Source organism: Montipora foliosa, chromosome 4 (assembly GCF_036669935.1).
Source record: "Montipora foliosa isolate CH-2021 chromosome 4, ASM3666993v2, whole genome shotgun sequence".
NCBI classification, from domain to species: Eukaryota; Metazoa; Cnidaria; class Anthozoa; order Scleractinia; family Acroporidae; genus Montipora; species Montipora foliosa.
The window spans coordinates 12,338,827-12,356,050 of NC_090872.1; the positions used below are offsets into that span (position 1 = coordinate 12,338,827).

The 17,224-nt window shown below is 39.6% G+C and overlaps 1 protein-coding gene across 1 annotated transcript; it reads left to right on the plus strand.

Moving 5' to 3' along the window:
- The first annotated feature begins 2,820 nt into the window (after window positions 1-2,820).
- On the plus strand, window positions 2,821-13,922 carry LOC137999874 (uncharacterized). The gene is made up of 2 exons (XM_068845831.1): window positions 2,821-2,913; window positions 7,815-13,922. The coding sequence occupies exons 1-2, from the start codon at window positions 2,850-2,852 to the stop codon at window positions 12,080-12,082; spliced, it is 4,332 nt and encodes a 1,443-aa protein (XP_068701932.1). The 5' UTR covers window positions 2,821-2,849; the 3' UTR covers window positions 12,083-13,922.
- Window positions 13,923-17,224: the final 3,302 nt, after the last annotated feature.

Below are 17,224 nucleotides of genomic sequence, written 5' to 3' on the forward strand. Positions count from 1 at the left end.
CACGTCCCCACGTCCCTGAGTCCCCACGTCTCCACATCCCCACGTCCTCACGTCCCCGAGTCCCCACGTCCCTTGTCCTCACGTTCCCGTTCCACTTTTCGACACAGCCAAGCAGGGTGTGAGTTGTGTTGTTGTTGATTCACAACTCTGGTGAGATTTGAAGCTTACTAGTGCACATGCATGCCTCTTCATGATTTTGCTGCCGCATCCTTGATTAAATCTTGTGTGCTTTCAAAGTGGTATCAAAGCATACCAGAAAAAATTCGCCAAAATACCCAAAAATACCCAAAATTCATCCAAATATACCCAAAATTAATGGAAGCATTGTATACTGTATACCTGAAATTCAAAGAATGTGATATACCGAATACCCGTATTTAAGCTGCAATATACCGTATACCCGATTTAAAAAGCCCCTGTATACCGAATACCCAAAAACCCTGGCCGACCCTGATTGTTGATTTCTAACCGTCTCCCCTAACGCACGCCCAGTTATTTAACCGAAGCCAGAGTTTACTGGTTCCGGTTTCGGATTATTCCAGAGCCTCCGGTGGTAAGTACTTAATGTATCCCTTATTATTATGTATTTAAATATAAGGTATTTATAGTGTATTTAATAATTAGCCCTATATACCCATGTATACCCTCATATACCCCTATATACCCATGTATACCATTATATACCCCTATATACCCATGTATGCCTTATATACTCATATATACCCTTGTATACCCTTATATACCACAACGTACCCATGTATACCCTTATATACCCCTGTATGCCCTTGTATACCCTTATAGACCCCTATATACCCACGTATACCCCTATATACCCATGTATACCCTTATATACCCACGTATACCCTTGTATACCCTTATATACCACTATATACCCATGTATACTATTATATACCCCTGTATACCCACGTATACCCTGGTCAAAGGGAACGAAGATACTGGGTAAGAGGGTGTGTTGGCCCCTAAACCATATGTGACAAATCTCACGCCTACTCACAGCTCCAAACCGCCCTTCTCAATGTAGCGAAAGAATTAGATTGCTTATATATTCAAGGAAAAAATCATTTTGTCTGTCATATGGTAAGTACTGGAGTCGCAGATTACAAAGTGTGCGCACGCACCCTGCTAAAGGTAACATACATACAGGCATAAGCTTTATTTCATCTCGAATTTCCAAAGAACTACAGGAGTTAATATCTTCGGGACATTACATTTACAGCTAAAATACATAGCATATACAGATATATTCATTAAAAAGAAAAGCCGCTGTACAAAATGTGGCCCTGGATTGTCTTTCATCAAGTCCACTATGAAGTTTATTTATTATTATTTATTATCTATTTTAATCTATACCTGCTTACAGAAGTACTGTTATGGGGTATGTAGAGAGATGGGATACACTCTTTAGTGTCTCCCTTAGTTGTCTTATCCTATCCTTACGGCAACCTTTTTGTGGTTGGGCATATGGAGTAATTGTAATTGTAATGGCCTTAGTCTATATTTTATTTCATATATTCTAAATAGTTTTACATGGCAGGTCCACATCAGCTGATAGCTGCCGATGCAACTATTACTTTGTAATTTTTGTAATTTTAACCTGCTTTATCAAATAAAGAATTGATTGATTGATTGATCAGTAAACGCATAGGTACGGATTAAATCAGTTAGCGCATTCCGCAACTTAGCTGATAAGAAAGAAAAAATAAACTAAGGCCATAACTGGTTGTTCCGGGTTTATTGAAGGACAGAATGTAATTTCCTCGAAGATCATGCATAAGAAGGAGACGTGAGAAAAAACGTATTTTTCATATAAGCAGAAAAACCCTTTTTTCAAAAAAAAAAAACGAATGACAACAAATAAAACCACATACTTTTATCAAGTAATACGAGGAAACTTTCAATCCACTTATTGCATGGCGATGTAGAGCTTGACTTTCGTAGTAAGAGGACAGGTAATCTGCAAATATAAATATCGTTATTCTCTTATTTACATTATTATACCGTTTCTTTGACACGAGAATTACAGCGGCGAAATGAAAGCACAACTTTTCTGGTTCCGGTTTTGGATTATTCCAGAGCCTCCCGCGCCGGTTTTGCTGGACAAGGGTAACGGAGACTCTGGGAACGAGATTGACTTACTTTATTTCGTTCTCATTGATAACATTTGGCTTCTTTGCTCCTTTTTCGTGAAACTAACTCAAAAACAAAAAAAAAATTGTCTAGAACAGTGTTGTTCCTGACGTGACGCTTTGTCACTATCTGGTAGCTCCCCAAGATGCAAAGTAAAATAAGTATTGCAAAGCTCCTTCTTTTCGAAATCCTACATTCTCTCGTCAAATTTGTCATGCCTAATTTTAATTCTTTTGCTTTACTTTCGTATAATTCTAAACGCCTACACTTACTGATTTCGAAACTACAATAATTGCTTTGTCAAAAAAATTCTAAGACGTTTCGATTTAGGAGTTATTGATGATAAAATTCTTGTAACAATCCGAAGGCAGAAACTTGAGCGTAAATTATTCTTGATCGATCTTCGAAAGACCCAAGAAAACTTAATAAGTTAATTCACAAAAATTAAATAAGAAATTCAACGAGTTTGAACAAGTGTGAACAAGCCCTTAAATAGCTTCCATGCAGCCGTTTTTTGTTTCGGTCCCATTCTCACTTTCCACATTATTACTCTGCTTCAGGAACCGAAAGTTTCGGTTTTGAAAGATGATATAACGAAGGTTTGTTTGCATTTACTTCAGGTAAAAGCACACGTCAGAGACCATTTTATGGATTGAATTCCCCCTCTTATGATTCTGGTGCAGTGAGACTGAATTGTTTAAATGGGAAGACCAATACTATTCATCGTGGTTATTCTTTCCGTGCTATCAGAAGGCCACAAGTTAGGTAATTTAAGCAAGCCTTTTTATAATTTAGGAAGTGCCAGAGCAAATTCAGTTGTTTGATTTTTGAAATGTTACTCACTAGAAAACTCAAGTCTTCTTGAAATATTCAAACACATTCCATTCGTGCTAAGTTTTTTGTTTAACTTGTAGTATTACCCTCTGTTTAATATATTTTTTTTTATAAGAACCTTTTTTATAAGAACGAAGAGGCTGAGATTAACCAAAATTTTAAGAACGTATCAATAACATTCCTCAGGCTGAGAGTCGATCAAGAACGTTTTTATTTTGCTAATTTGTATTTAAGGTAACAAATTTAAATTAACCAAAATACTTAGAGACATGTTTTGTAAAACATTAACAATGGTGGCACACATCTCGGTTTGTCATAATCAGCAGTTCTTATTTATAACTGTTCCAAAATAACTTCCACATCATCGACCGTCATCATGGTTGGCGAGACATCTCGCACGTGGCATCAGAGCAAGCAAGTAGAATAAAGAGCAAGCAAGTTTATTCCATATCTCAGTAGGCAATGCACTTTGATAGGTTTCCTGGTCACGTCCGTGTTGATTTACTGAAATAGTGTATTAGTCAGGCTGTTAAGAGAAGGAATTGTGCGCTTTATGATAAAGGAATCAAACTCTGGATGTTTGTTGGCCTTCATGAAGTTAAAAATTTTGGAAAAAAAGTCATGTAACGGTAATTAACGCCTCTTACTAAAAAAATGCCGACGTCAGCATTTTCTGGGGTTCACTTTTTCAAGTAGTTCCTGTCAAATAGAAAATTTCAAATAAGCTACAGATCTATTCAGAAATGTGTTATTTTGATCCAGAAACCAGCGAAATGTCATATTCACATTACACTACCTTTATTTTTGTTATCAGTAAAACTCTGAAAATAGCATTAAATTTGAGAGAAGCCTACATGAAAAATGTTTCAAGCTGTAGACAGGCCAAAGGTGACTCCTATTGGTCAAGATAGGAAATTCAAAGACCTCAGAGATTTGTTACAACAAGTACATCTTTCAAAGACCTCCCTTTTCTAGATGAAATTAAAGAGGGTTTTTATAGATTTCTCTTAGTAAGGGCCGGTTTTGTATATAAGATTCCATTTGTTCTTTAGAATGTGTTTGAGATTAGGCACTGATGGGTGACATACTGTAACAAACGGCAAATGTTTTGTTTATTTTGTAGAGCCTAAATTCTTTTGCAAAAATTGACTTCAGATAGAGTCATGTTTGGAGGGTTATCTGGATAAAAAAGATAATGCCATTTTTGTTCCTATTGCGGTTTCGTGTGCTTGTTTTTCTTGTTAAAATCGAAATTTTCTTTCAAGATAAGTCTTGTAAGAATGTTTCGTCCATTGAGACAAGGATCATCGTGTCTTTCAATTTGAGACTTTCCTTTTCTCTATAGAGTTTATGAAATCTCTGGTATCTTTATATGATGTTTGTATGATGTTTGTGTTTTAGCAATAGGATGAAGGATCAACAAATGATGAGATTCATTCCGTAGGGCTTTCGCAGCCTGATATGATAGGTCTCCCGACCGGCTTAGGTTTGCGGATCTTTGTTAGTGTAGAAAACAGAGATTCGCGGCAGGTTTGGTGTCAGGGATAACGATTTGTTACAGTCACGTCGTCAAAATGGTCTTCGTGATGGAGAGCATTGACGAGTTCTTTGGCTTTTTGAGACTGTTTCTAATGCCATGGGTTATTAAGTGGCTTATAGTTTTCTATGTCATCTAAGAGAATCTGCTCCTCTCGTGTTACATTACCCATGGCATTAGAAACCTTTCAAAAAGCCAAAGAACTCATCAATGCTCTCCATCACGGAGACCATATTGACGACATGACTAAGAAATTGTTATCCCTGATACCAAACCCGCCACGAATTCCTCTTTTCTACACTCTAACAAAGATTCACAAACCTAGCCCGGTTAGGAGACTACTGAATGAATCTCACCAGGCTGCGAAAGCTCTAATGAACGAATCTGATCTAATTTGACCTGCGTTAACAAATGAAGATGTATGTAAGTATGTATGTATTTATGAGGGTGTTTGAAATTCCTATCCTGCCTGACCAACAGGAGTCCCATCGTAGTAATAGTCCAGTAGGCAAGATGGCAACTCTTTCGCATGCGTTCCCGTAGTTTAGATAAGATTCGAATTCCCCTAACATCTGCAGCTCTAAAGCAAGGCCAAAGATGCTCAATTTTCGAAACAAGAACTTTTGCCTACGCATAGATTATTTTGTTGGGGACACTGAAACTAGGGCCAAAGATATGCAATTTTCTAAACAAGAACTTTTGCCAATGCATAGATTACATCGTTGGGAAAACTGAAACGTATCAATACACTGATCACTCAAATAAAACCCATGTATTCCCAAAAACGAATTAAATTCGTTTGTATTTTTACGACAAAGGGAACAAAGGGAACATTTCACATTTCATAAGTAAAATTTAGTGGAGCTGTGAATTCGCAGTTTGATTTGATTGCTATTGCAATTACTTACGGAAATTTCCGAAATCTCTGGCTTTTCTATCATTAGAGAAACAGTATTGCGAAAATTTGGACACATGTCGTAAATTACACTAAACGTTGTGATCAACAAAGTTTCGATATTTAGAGCCCGTTTACATGGTGTCGGTTACAGGTAATTAAGTAGGATCAAGTTGTCTCGGGCAGTTTAATTTAGAGTGACATCTTTAGTTGAAAGTTATAGATCACTTGTGAGAACAAGAATTAATTTTTTTATATTATCAATGTGCTCTTTTTACCATCATGCTTATTATTACAATTCAAATCCCTGGTGATATTATGCTTGAATTCTTTTTCGATATTTTTTGAAATTCTTGATATTCCGTTCAACATATTTTTTTAAAAGGAAACCATGTTATATACTTTTAAAAAAATGTCTCAAGAAAACTGCTGACGTCACCTTTTTTTTTTTCCCAAAACCAACTTATTCCGGTTATAGGACATTTCATCCATGCCTTTATCATGCTAACTGTCCCTTGTTTGACATTGGTGAGAAGTTTCATGCTTTCATTATCCAAAAACGCACAATTCCCCTGAAATTGTGGTCTTGACTACCAGACTATATACCATGTAATTTAAGAACATCTTAAGAACGTTTTCAGCCTCAAATCGCAAAAAAATATAAGAGCTATTGTGTCTTTAGTGTTTATAATGGATTTCCATTATTTCCCGAAATGTTTCCTCGGCGAGCAAACGAGGAAACATTTGCTGAGGAAGCAAAATGTTTCTGCACAAACTCAGAAACCTTTTTGCTTCCCGGGAAGCAAATTTTGCTACCGCAACAAATGTTTCCTGGGGTCGCAAACAGGGAAACATTTGCTTCCGCAAATGATGTTTCTGCAACATTGCTTCCTCTTTGAGGGCGCCTTTGGGATACTTAAAAACTATTTAGTTTTTAGTATGTTTAGAAATATTTTATCGGATTTTTTTTATAACCAAATGTTTTTCAACATCACTTCTTCTGCAACTCAGGTAATAATGACATTCAAGCATTTAAATCCGTGAAAAACTATTGGCCTAAAATTAAATTGTGTCCCCCAAGCTGTTTGAATAGTGAGTTCTTTAACTAGCTTTCAGTTGGAATTGTTTGTTTATTCACTTTTTTGACTGTTCAAGTTAGGGACCTTGGTATTAGCTCGGTTTACTTGCACCGTCAACAGTTCGGTTCGCAAGCAGTTTTGTATCTAAATTAAGAAACTTATCATTCCTCAATCGATCATGCAATTTTATTTGAAAATGAAAGCGGTGCCTTTGATCATGTCACATCATCAATGATGAGACGGGAAAACTAATTAAGGCAAATTTATGAAACTGTATCGAAGGCCTAATTGTATGCTACTGAACCGTACCCACCGCACATTCTCTTTAGTTCCCGAGGGTGTATTTCCCGTGCTCATCGAAGTTGTCATTGTTAAATTAAGCAGGGGACTTTAAGATCCGGCTGCGACGGCGATATCAACGGCGATTTTCCATCTCGTTCTCGCCGCACAATGTTAGCGAAGTATCCTGAAAAATAAATTGATACGGGCGGTTTCAGAATAAACATAGACAATGAAAAATTCTCTGTTGCGTGCTCACGTTTTCATCAAAACCTCAAATTTGGTGATTTCACGTCGTTGTTGTCGAGAGTACCGCAAGAAGTTGTGCTAAAATGCGTGCTGAAACCTGCAACACGATCATTTCCCCTCTTTGTTGTTTTAGGGCCTTGTTGGCCGTCGCAGTTGTCGTTTCTTAAACTATAAGGGGAATCTTTGTTTACATTGTTTGCCTTATTAGCGTAAGCCTATCGTTTTCTTATATCAGTATCACGCAAAAATCAGTACTAAATATTGAAAGTAAATTGCATAATGAGCTATCTCTGAGACTTTGAACGCAATAGCCCATTTCCGAGTTGCTGCATGCCTCAGTTTCAAAGCGAGTCCTGGTGCACAGCCATTCAAATGGAAATTAGTTGCGTATTCTTATGCAAATTAAACTCATTTCCCTTACAATAGTTGAGCACCAAGACTCACTTCGAAACCGAGACAAACAACAACTCGGAAATGGCCCATTTACCGCATAATCTGTGGGTAAATTTACATTTTACAAATGCAGTCTGCTTTTACGCAACCAGTTTCAAAACTCAAAATTTCGAGTTTGTAAACACAACATTTCGAGTTTGCAAGCTCAAAATTTCGAGTTTCTAAACTCAAAATTTCAATCGCGAAATTCCATGTCCCTTACGGGCCATCGTACGTTCTTTTACCTTTTGAAGTCAATGTATAAATATCATGATGCCTTCTGTCAACAAACTCGTACGTTGATGAGACAAAATGTAAACATGGACGTCAGCAAATAGTAACTGAAGTTTCCATTCAACAGGTAGTTTTAACTCCAAATATGAAGAGGTCTATGTTTCCATTACCGGTCACGATTCGGCAAGCTGTGGCCACAAAACATACCCATGCAAGTCTATTGCACAAGCAGTTCGTCAAGTTGACGGGAATTATGGCCACATTTATCTTAACGGCACTGGCACAGAGAGACAGCCGTTCAATTGCAGCCGGGAAATGCAGCGTGGGATAGAAATTCAGAAAAGCGTCAGCATAGAGGGGATGAATTCAACGCCAACTACGCACATTTCTTGTTTTGGTGGAATAAAATTCCGGTCCGTCGAAAGAGAACTGAATGTATCCATATCCGGTATTGTTTTCCAACAAACTCCACTGACGTTTGAAGATTGCAATTTCATACAATTATTTAACAGTTCTTTTCGAGGTGGATCCGCTGTAACGGTTTACGTGAACAACATATCCAGCACCAATTTCAACATCCAAAGTTCCTCATTCTTTGACAACAATGTGTCCTGTGTGGATTTCATTTTGGCTTCCCGCAAAGCTCAAACTCAGCTCCTTACATTGAGAATCAATAGCACCACTTTTCAGAGCAACGGCTGCTTTGGAAAACGCTTAATGAAATTAGGAGCAATAACAATTGGATCACCAATAAAAGCAGCTTTAGGCCCTGTCTTGGTCGACGTATCATGCTCTAAGGTCTATTACACCAAAAACTGTGGCCATTTTGTTAGCATCGAATTGCCGCATGCCACCATAAACGAGGTTTATACGGACGTAACGCTCGTGGGAAATGGAGTTGGTCGGCTTTGGATGCGATCAAATAGCGAAGCAAAGAGCTTGCTTAGTTCACTAGCAAGAAAAACCTACGCTAAATTTGTAGGCCTAAGCTGCTACAACAACCGGTTGCGATGTCTCATGATCGAGTGTAATGAGACCGAAGTGGAAATTTATAACTCTTCCTTTCAGGACCAGTACGTTCCATCTGGAAGAGGTGCATCCATTTTGCTTGAGGCAACAACGCACGCAGCATTGCGAGTGCTAAACGGCAGTTTTGGAAACAATCGAGCAAAAGCAGGCGGAGCCATAAACGTTCATAGCAAACTTGGGACGATAGAGCTCTTGTTTTCACGCGTTAATTTTATTGCATGCGCCGCAGAAAAGTACGGATGTGCCGTTTTAGTCGGGGATCCTCAAGGTGCTCTAGTTACAAACCGAACGGCGACATTTGAATTAATTGCAAACTTCAGAGAGGTGCTTGTCAACAACTGCTCTGGTATCAAAGTATCGCAAAGAAGAAGAAATTGCACTGTGTTCCATTTTCTCGTCTTCAGTGGAAAGATGACCATAAACGACTCTTCCTGGACAAATAACAGGATAGAGACAGATGCTACTTTTGTGTTGGGAAATGCCGGTGGCAAAACTGACATTACAGTCTCGAACTGCGACTTTGTCAACAATTCTGCCCTTCTTCAAGCTGCAGTTATGTTTGTAGCCTTAGGCCCACTTCCAGGCAGCATAAGGATTGAGAATACCACGTTTTTGACTCAACTAGGGGACACTGAAGACAAAAAATCAAACGCGTTGCTTGTAAGTCCAGAATTCAGAATCGAGTTGATGAACGTGTCATTTAGCTCGCGAAATGCCATTGGGCTTGCGATATTCCGTTTCGCTAAAACTAAGCCTCAAGCTTTTGCGATGAACACTTACATCGTGAACTGCACTTTTTTCAACAGTGCTCGAGATATTGTAGTCAATATTTTAGAAGCAACCGAAATTAACTTCAACATAAGAAATACTGTCTTTTCTACCGAAAGTGCAGGAACCAAGGACATTGGCATCTTTTTTGCGGTTAAACCATTCACCAAACTAAACTTATCAAGGGCAGTTATAGAACTGGATAACGTAACATTTCTATCTCGACCTTGTAGCGTTTTCAACCTGCACACGCGAGGAGAGAAAACTCTCAAAATACGGAATTCCATTTTTAAAGGGGGCATTTGTTCAAGGTACCATCCGCATCACATAGTATCTGGCTCCATATCAATTCTAGCACTACCTGATAGCCTCAAGCAATCAGGATGTGTTGGGCATCAATACACCAGAAAGAACATCCACCCTTTGTGGAATTATGACACCAAAATAATCATCGAAGGCAGCACTTTTGAAGGAAACGCAGGTATAACGGTGGGAGCCATCGCCGTTGTCAACGGGAACGTTACGTTTGACAAGTGCAATTTTCGAAATAACTTTGGCAACAAAACGTCTGGACACGTTTGTGCAGGGTATGGCACAGGCCGAATCCACTTCAAAGATTGTTCGTTCTTGACCACGCTCCATAGCATTGCGGCGAATGGCGTTCTCTTTAAAAAATCAGCTGTTTTGTATTCTGGAAGTGGTGGGCCATTAGAAATTGAAAATACTTCAATGGTATCAAATGTTAGTCAAAGAATTATTCTCTCCACAATGGTGTACGTTTCGAATGGAGGATACGTCAACATTGATAACCAGTCCATCATCGAATGCAGCGCGGGAAGCCAGCTTTTATTTGAAAATAACACGCACTTTCAGTACGGATACAACGAGATAAACGGAAGTTCCTGCAGATTTAACATGACTGCTCTACACTATTCCTGTAATTCGTGTCCTCCCGGTTTCTACAGTTTACAGAAAGGTGCTTCGCGCGGGCTAAATTTACTCTCATCAATTGAATGCCTGCCATGTCCCTTTGGAGCGACTTGTGTTGAAAAAAATGTCGCTGCAAGACCGAATTTCTGGGGATACTCGAATCCTAACAAGGCCCATGCATTGACGTTCTATGCTTGTCCGGAAGGTTACTGTCAGAGTCCATCACAGAAGTCGGGTGCACTACAATATAACGCCTGCTTTGGAAAGCGATACGGATTTCTCTGTGGGAAGTGTTTTCCAGAATATAGTGAAACACTCTTTACTACCGAGTGCCGCAAGAGAAGCGAATGCAATAACCACTTGTTGTGGATAATAGCAATCATTTACACGACTGGAATGGCTCTTTATCTCTTAACCAAGCCTCCGATAATACGTTATCTTGTCAAACAAATATTGTGGTTCAGGAATCGAGAAGGCTATGCTCTCATAGATGGATCAGGTGAGGAAATGGAGGGACACAAAGATACTGGATATCTTAAAATCATATTCTATTTCTATCAAGCCGCCGATCTATTGATAATAGGGTCAGCTGAAAGTTTGCTTCACGGTAAAATTCCATTTGTACTGTCTATCGTCGAAGCGTTTAATTTTGAAATCGGCACCCTTGAGAAATATATATCTTGTCCTTTTGCTGGAATTACAGCTGTTACAAAGGAGTTGCTACGTTCCGGAACCGTTTTTCTCATAATGGCAGAAATAGTAACAATTTACTGCTTTCATTTCGCTTTCAACAAGGTACGGAGAAAGGAAGGGCAATGTGCTATTCACTACATAGCTGTTTTCATAGAGTTACTGCTACTTGGGTACGAGCGACTTGCAGAATCATCTTTAAACCTAATGAACTGTTTTCCTATAGGCTCTGAGAAACGGTTGTTTATCGATGCAGAGATCGTTTGTTGGCAGTGGTGGCAATATATACTGCTGACTTACATCATCGTGTCAGTGGTACCTTTTATCCTTGTTTTGTACTTTGGATCGTCAAAGCTTCACCATTCCTCAATCTCCGCGAAAGAGTTTCTCGGAGCGTGCACATTTCCCTTACCGTTTCTAGTTTACTGGCTGTTTAAGAGAGTTTTTATAACAGGGAATAACACCCCACACGACAGACAGAACAACAAGGAGGTTGTGGAAGTACTTCATGGGCCGTTTCGTCATCCTAAGGGTAACGACAATGGAACACTGTACTGGGAAAGCGTTTTGATTGGTAGACGGTTGGCGTTACTCCTTTGTCACGCATTCATCACAAATTCAATGCTTCGATTGGTTTGCATGACTGTCGCTTGCATCGCCATAGTGATTCATCACGCCCTCAAAAGTCCTTTTCAGGATCCTATCGCGAACAGATCTGAAACAGTGTCTCTTTTCATCTTGGCTGTAATAGCAGTTATCAACCTGACAAAAGCCACTTTGGTGTCGTTTGGAATAACCATCGGTGGGCCAGCTACAACTTATCTGGAAATCCTCGACTGGTTTGAAGTCTGTGTGTTGGCTTTTGTTCCAGCTTTATTGGGCATTTTCGTAGCTATGACAGCGTTGTCTCAGCTCGTGCGGTTATTTGCATTCTTTAGGGAGATGATTCGATCCAAACTTGACTTTGTTTGCAGATGATACTACCACGCTCACATCCGGTGCCAGTGTGCAGGTGGTGGAGTTGAAATTGAGCAACCTCGCTGCTTATGTATGCGCATGGGAAACCGAAATCTTATGGCCCTAAATGTTTCTAAAACTAAATCTATGTTGCTTGCGTCCCCTCAGAAACTCAGATCTTTGGGTAGACAAGACCTTCATGTGACTGTTGATGACACTGCTCTTGCCAAAACTCTTGGAGTGTTATTCCAGGGGCACCCAACGAATCTGTTCCTCACATTATCTGTTCCCCAGAGGAATCTTGCTGGCTGGCAAAAATACAGGTGTTTCGATGAGCTGGCTGGGAAATTTTGTTATTGATAGAGGTTTTGCTTGGGAATTACTGACTTTTTCTAGCATTTCAACCCGAGCTGGCTGTAGAAACTCTGAAGACTGAGGACGACTGAAAAAAAAAACCAAAAAAAAACCCTCTCCTCTCCCAAAGAGTAGTCACAAACATACGACCGCTGGTCAGAGTGATTGCGCGCGGAAAAAACCTGTTTTGTCCCAGTTTTGTCGCTTTTGTTTGGTCGTTTAGGATTGAGGGATTTGAAAGCGCGCGGAATTCCTGGCTGGGAAATAAATTTGATCAGCTGGCTGGGAAACCAACCAATTTTATCTAGCTGGCTGGGAAATTTCTTGTGTGTCTTGCTGGGAAAAATGAACAGATAATGTTTTCCCAGCAACACTGAAAAACACCTGAAAATACCTTAATAACATTTATTTTCATTAACTGGGGTATAATAATACATTTTACAACAAATTGGTCGTTGGGTGCCCCTGTTATTCGACGACCAACTTTCCTGGGAACAGCATGTCGATGATTTGTGTGAAGGGTCGATTTACAAGGTCCGATTTTTGTCCAATGCGGCATTAGCTTACGACAGGTTTACAACTCGTTTACGATTGTCGTGTACGTCACAGAAAATGTCGTAGCATTTTAAAACATGTTTTAAAATGTTGCGGCAATCGTAAGTCATGTCGTAGGCCTGTTGTAAGTTTGCCGAATGCGACAAAAGTCGTATCTTGTAAATCGGCTCTAAGTCTTGTCGTACAGTAGGCCTGTCGTCAATGAGAACGCCACAAAGCTACAATATCATTGGTTAAATCAAAAGAGGAAGAATAATCGTGTTGTGCATATTAGTGCGATACTCTGCACAACAATCACGTGACGTCACCAAATTTGAGGTTTTGACGACAACACGAGCGTACAAATGTACATTTTTCATTCTTTATTTCTACTCTGAAACTGCTCGTACCAATTTACTTTTAGGATACTCATTCAACATCGTACGACGTGAAGGAGATGGAGCAATAGCGAAAGACTTACGATATTGCAAAGTTATGTTTTGAAGTGACGTTTTCGTCAACGTCGGCGTCCCTAGTGATAGATAAGGGAGCTTTAGCAACGACGACGGGAACGGCAACGAGAACGTCATCTCAAAACATAAATTCCCATTATTGTAATCACTTCGAGACTATTCTTAGCTTTTTTAACATGACAATGGTGTGACAGTCCCTCAATAATGAAACCGATACGAGTTTAATTAAGGGGAGAATGAAAATTTATCCTCATGTGCTGACGTCCTCCATAAAACCTCAAATTTGGCTATTTCACGTTGTTTTATCTGAAATGTGTCACGTGATTTTTAACGGCTAAAAACAATTTAAATCTTTTATCGGAAACAAGGATGGAAAAGTCATCTTATATCAAGATATCAATGTGTTTTGTACCTTGCTCTAGTACTCCTAACGAGGCTTTATCATTCTGCTTTTAATCATATCCCCACCTTAATGTAAACGGTAAATGAAAATTAAAAGAAAAAAACAGGTCAAATCATATATACCCACGTATACCCTTGTATACAATTATATACCACTACATACCCATGTATACCCTTATATACCCTTGTATACCCTTATAGACCCACGTATACCCTTATATACCCCTGCATACCTACGTATACCCTGGTATACCCTTATAGACCCCTATATACCCACGTATACCCCTATATACCCATGTATACCCTTATATACCCACGTATACCCTTGTATACCACTATATACCCAAGTATACTATTATATACCCCTGTATACCCGCGTATACCCTGGTCAAACGGAACGAAGATGCTGGGTAAGAGGGTGTGTCGGCCCCTAAACAATATATGAAAAATCCCACGCCTACTCACAGCTCCAAACCACCCTTGTCAATATAGCGAAAGAATTAGATGGCTTATATATTAAAGGGAAAAATCCTTTTATCTGTCATATGGTAAGTACTGGAGTCGCAGATTACAAAGTGTGCGCACGCACCCTGCTAAAGGTAACATACATACAGGCATAAGCTTTATTTCATCTCGAATTTCCAAATAACTACAGGAGTTAATATCTTCGAGACATTACATTTACAGGTAAAATACATAGCATATACAGATATATTCATTAAAAAGAAAAGCCGCTGTACAAAATGTGGCCTTGGATTCTCTTTTAAACCAGTAAACGCATAGGTACGGATTAAATCAGGTAGCGCATTCCGCAACTTAGCTGATACCTAAGAAAAAAGAGAACTAAGGCAATAACTGGTTGTTCCAGGTTTATTGAAGGACAGAATGTAATTTCCGCGAAGATCATGCATAAGAAGGAGACGTGAGAGAAAAAAAAAGCAAAGAAAACAAAAAAAACCACATACTTTTATCAAGTAATAAGAGGAAATTTTGAATGCGCTTATTGCATAGAGATGTAGAGCTTGACTTTCGTAGTAAGAGGACAGGTAATCTGCAAATATAAATATCGTTATTCTCTTATTTACATTATTATACCGTTTCTTTGACACGAGAGTTACAGCGGCAAAATGAAAGCACAACTTTGTCGCGAATTTTCTATGATAAAAACTTGTTCAGAAATCCAAAATCTACGTTAACAGCACACACCAAGTCTATTCCTGAGTATCTGGCTAGAAATCATTTCCTCTGGTCGCGCTTCAGCCATTCGATGAGAGCCAGTCTCGTGCTTCTTAAGTTGCCTCGCTCATGCCCAAAAAGAATTCTGGGTAATTCTGCCATTCCATGACAAGGGAAGACTCCCGATTCTCATTTCATAGTTGTTTTTTTCATAAGTGTCGGGCCACCCAGTGCTACCAGCAAAATAACACATCGATTGAAGGTTTTAGCTTTCAAAACTTGCCCAGATTGTGTCAGTAGGTCCTGGAATTTGTCCACAGAAAGGCCAGAGAGACAACTTCACCCGTGAACCGCCATGTTTACAACAGAGCATTTTAGGCGTCCCAGTCTGCATGAAACCATCTCTCGCCTCTGTCTGAGACAAGACCAGACACGCACGGTTCTTACGTTAGGTTTATGTCAATTGCTGGTACAAAAAAAAGACAGTATGTTAATTTTTGGTAGGCTAGGTATCGAAGAGCCAGAACATTTGCGCATGCGCTGACGGAATGTTTAAACACCGGCGCTGGAGCGTCGTACCAAACGAGTCAGTTCCGGGATTTCGGCCCGTGCGATCGCTTTTGGACGCAGTTGGCCCTTCGCTGCTTTCTGCTACCGACCTTGCCTCCCAGTACGGCATTGAATTAAGGAGAGATATGTCGGCCCTCAAACCATATGTAACAAATCCCTATTCTCCTTCGCAGCCGTTATTTGGGTCGTCACGCAACGTTCCTCCCTAGTAACGGTTGGTCACAAGAGAGACACATTCCTTTCCCTTAGTTTTTGAGAACCAATAGAATGCACGTTATTGTTATCGACTACGCCAATCCTCGCCAATTCCTCGTTAACATTCTTCGCCATCGTTAATTTTTTAACGACTCCGGCTTCGCGTAAACAACCGAATAAAATTATCCTTCAACGAAATCTATTTCTCCCTGCGTACTCGCGTCGCTCAGACTTGCGCAGGATATTCCCACCTGTCGTAAGAGTTCGGTTTGATCCTTAATGAGGGAAAGCAAAGGCGAAACAACAATCACAATATGGCCAGACTCGCCAGTGAAGCCGTTAAATACCATAGATAGAGCTTGAAAAGTGACAGATTTTCCAAAACCAGTTGGTAAACTAACAAATACGTCCTTTTTCTTCAGCACTGCAGATATAATCGCTTCTTTTTCATGCTTGTTTAACTCGCTAAACTTGAATTGTTCACATACTTTTGAAAAAAAAGAAGATAGATCCCCCATGTTTGCTTTCAAGTAATGGAGAGGGACTTGGACCAGGTTTCCAGAATATGGAAGCCTGTTTTTTACTGGTCAATTTTAGGGAAAGGAATGTGTCTGAGCAGCCGTTAGTGGGGAGGAGCGTTGCGTGACGACCCTAACAACGGCTACAAAGGAGACTAACAAATCCCACGCCTACTCAGAGCTCCAAAACGCCCTTGTCAATATAGCGTAAGAATTAGATGGCTTATATATTCAAGAGAAAAGTCATTTTATCTGTCATATGGTAAGCAAAGCAGTCGCAGATTACAAAGTGTGCGCATGCGCCCTCCTAAAGGTAACATACATACAGTCATAAGCTTTTTCCGAATAACTACAGGAAAAGTAAGCGCTGTCATGGCAAGGTGAACTCCACTGTTGATTTCTAACCGTCTTCCCTCACGCACGCGCAGTTATTCAACCGGAACCAGGGTTTTCTGGTTCCGGTTTTGGATTATTCCAGAGCCTCCCGCACCCGTTTTGCTGGACAAGGGTAACGGAGGCTCTGGGAACGAGATTGACTTACTTTATTTCGTTCATTCATTGATAACATTTGGCTTCTTTGCTCCTTTGTCGTGAAACTAACTCAAAAACAAAAAAATTGTCTAGGACAGTGTTGTTCCTGACGTGACGCTTTGTCACTATCTGGTAGCTCCTCAAGATGCAAAGTAAAATAAGTGTTGCAAAGCTCCTTCTTTTCGAAATCCTACATTCTCCCGTCAAATTTGTCATGCCTAATTTTAATTCTTTTGCTTCACTTTCGTATAATTCTAAACGCCTACACTTACTGATTTCGAAACTACAATAATTGCTTTGTCAAAAAAATTCTAAGACGTTTCGATTTAGGAGTTATTGATGATAAAATTCTTGTAACAATCCGAAGGCAGAAACTTGAGCGTAAATTATTCTTGATCGATCTCCGAAAG

Coding starts and splice junctions, on each gene's coding strand:
- LOC137999874 (XM_068845831.1), top strand. CDS start 2,850: ATGGGAAGACCAATACTATTCATCGTGGTTATTCTTTCCGTGCTATCA. Junction 2,914..7,814: donor ATCAGAAGGCCACAAGTTAG/GTAATTTAAGCA, acceptor TCCATTCAACAG/GTAGTTTTAACTCCAAATAT.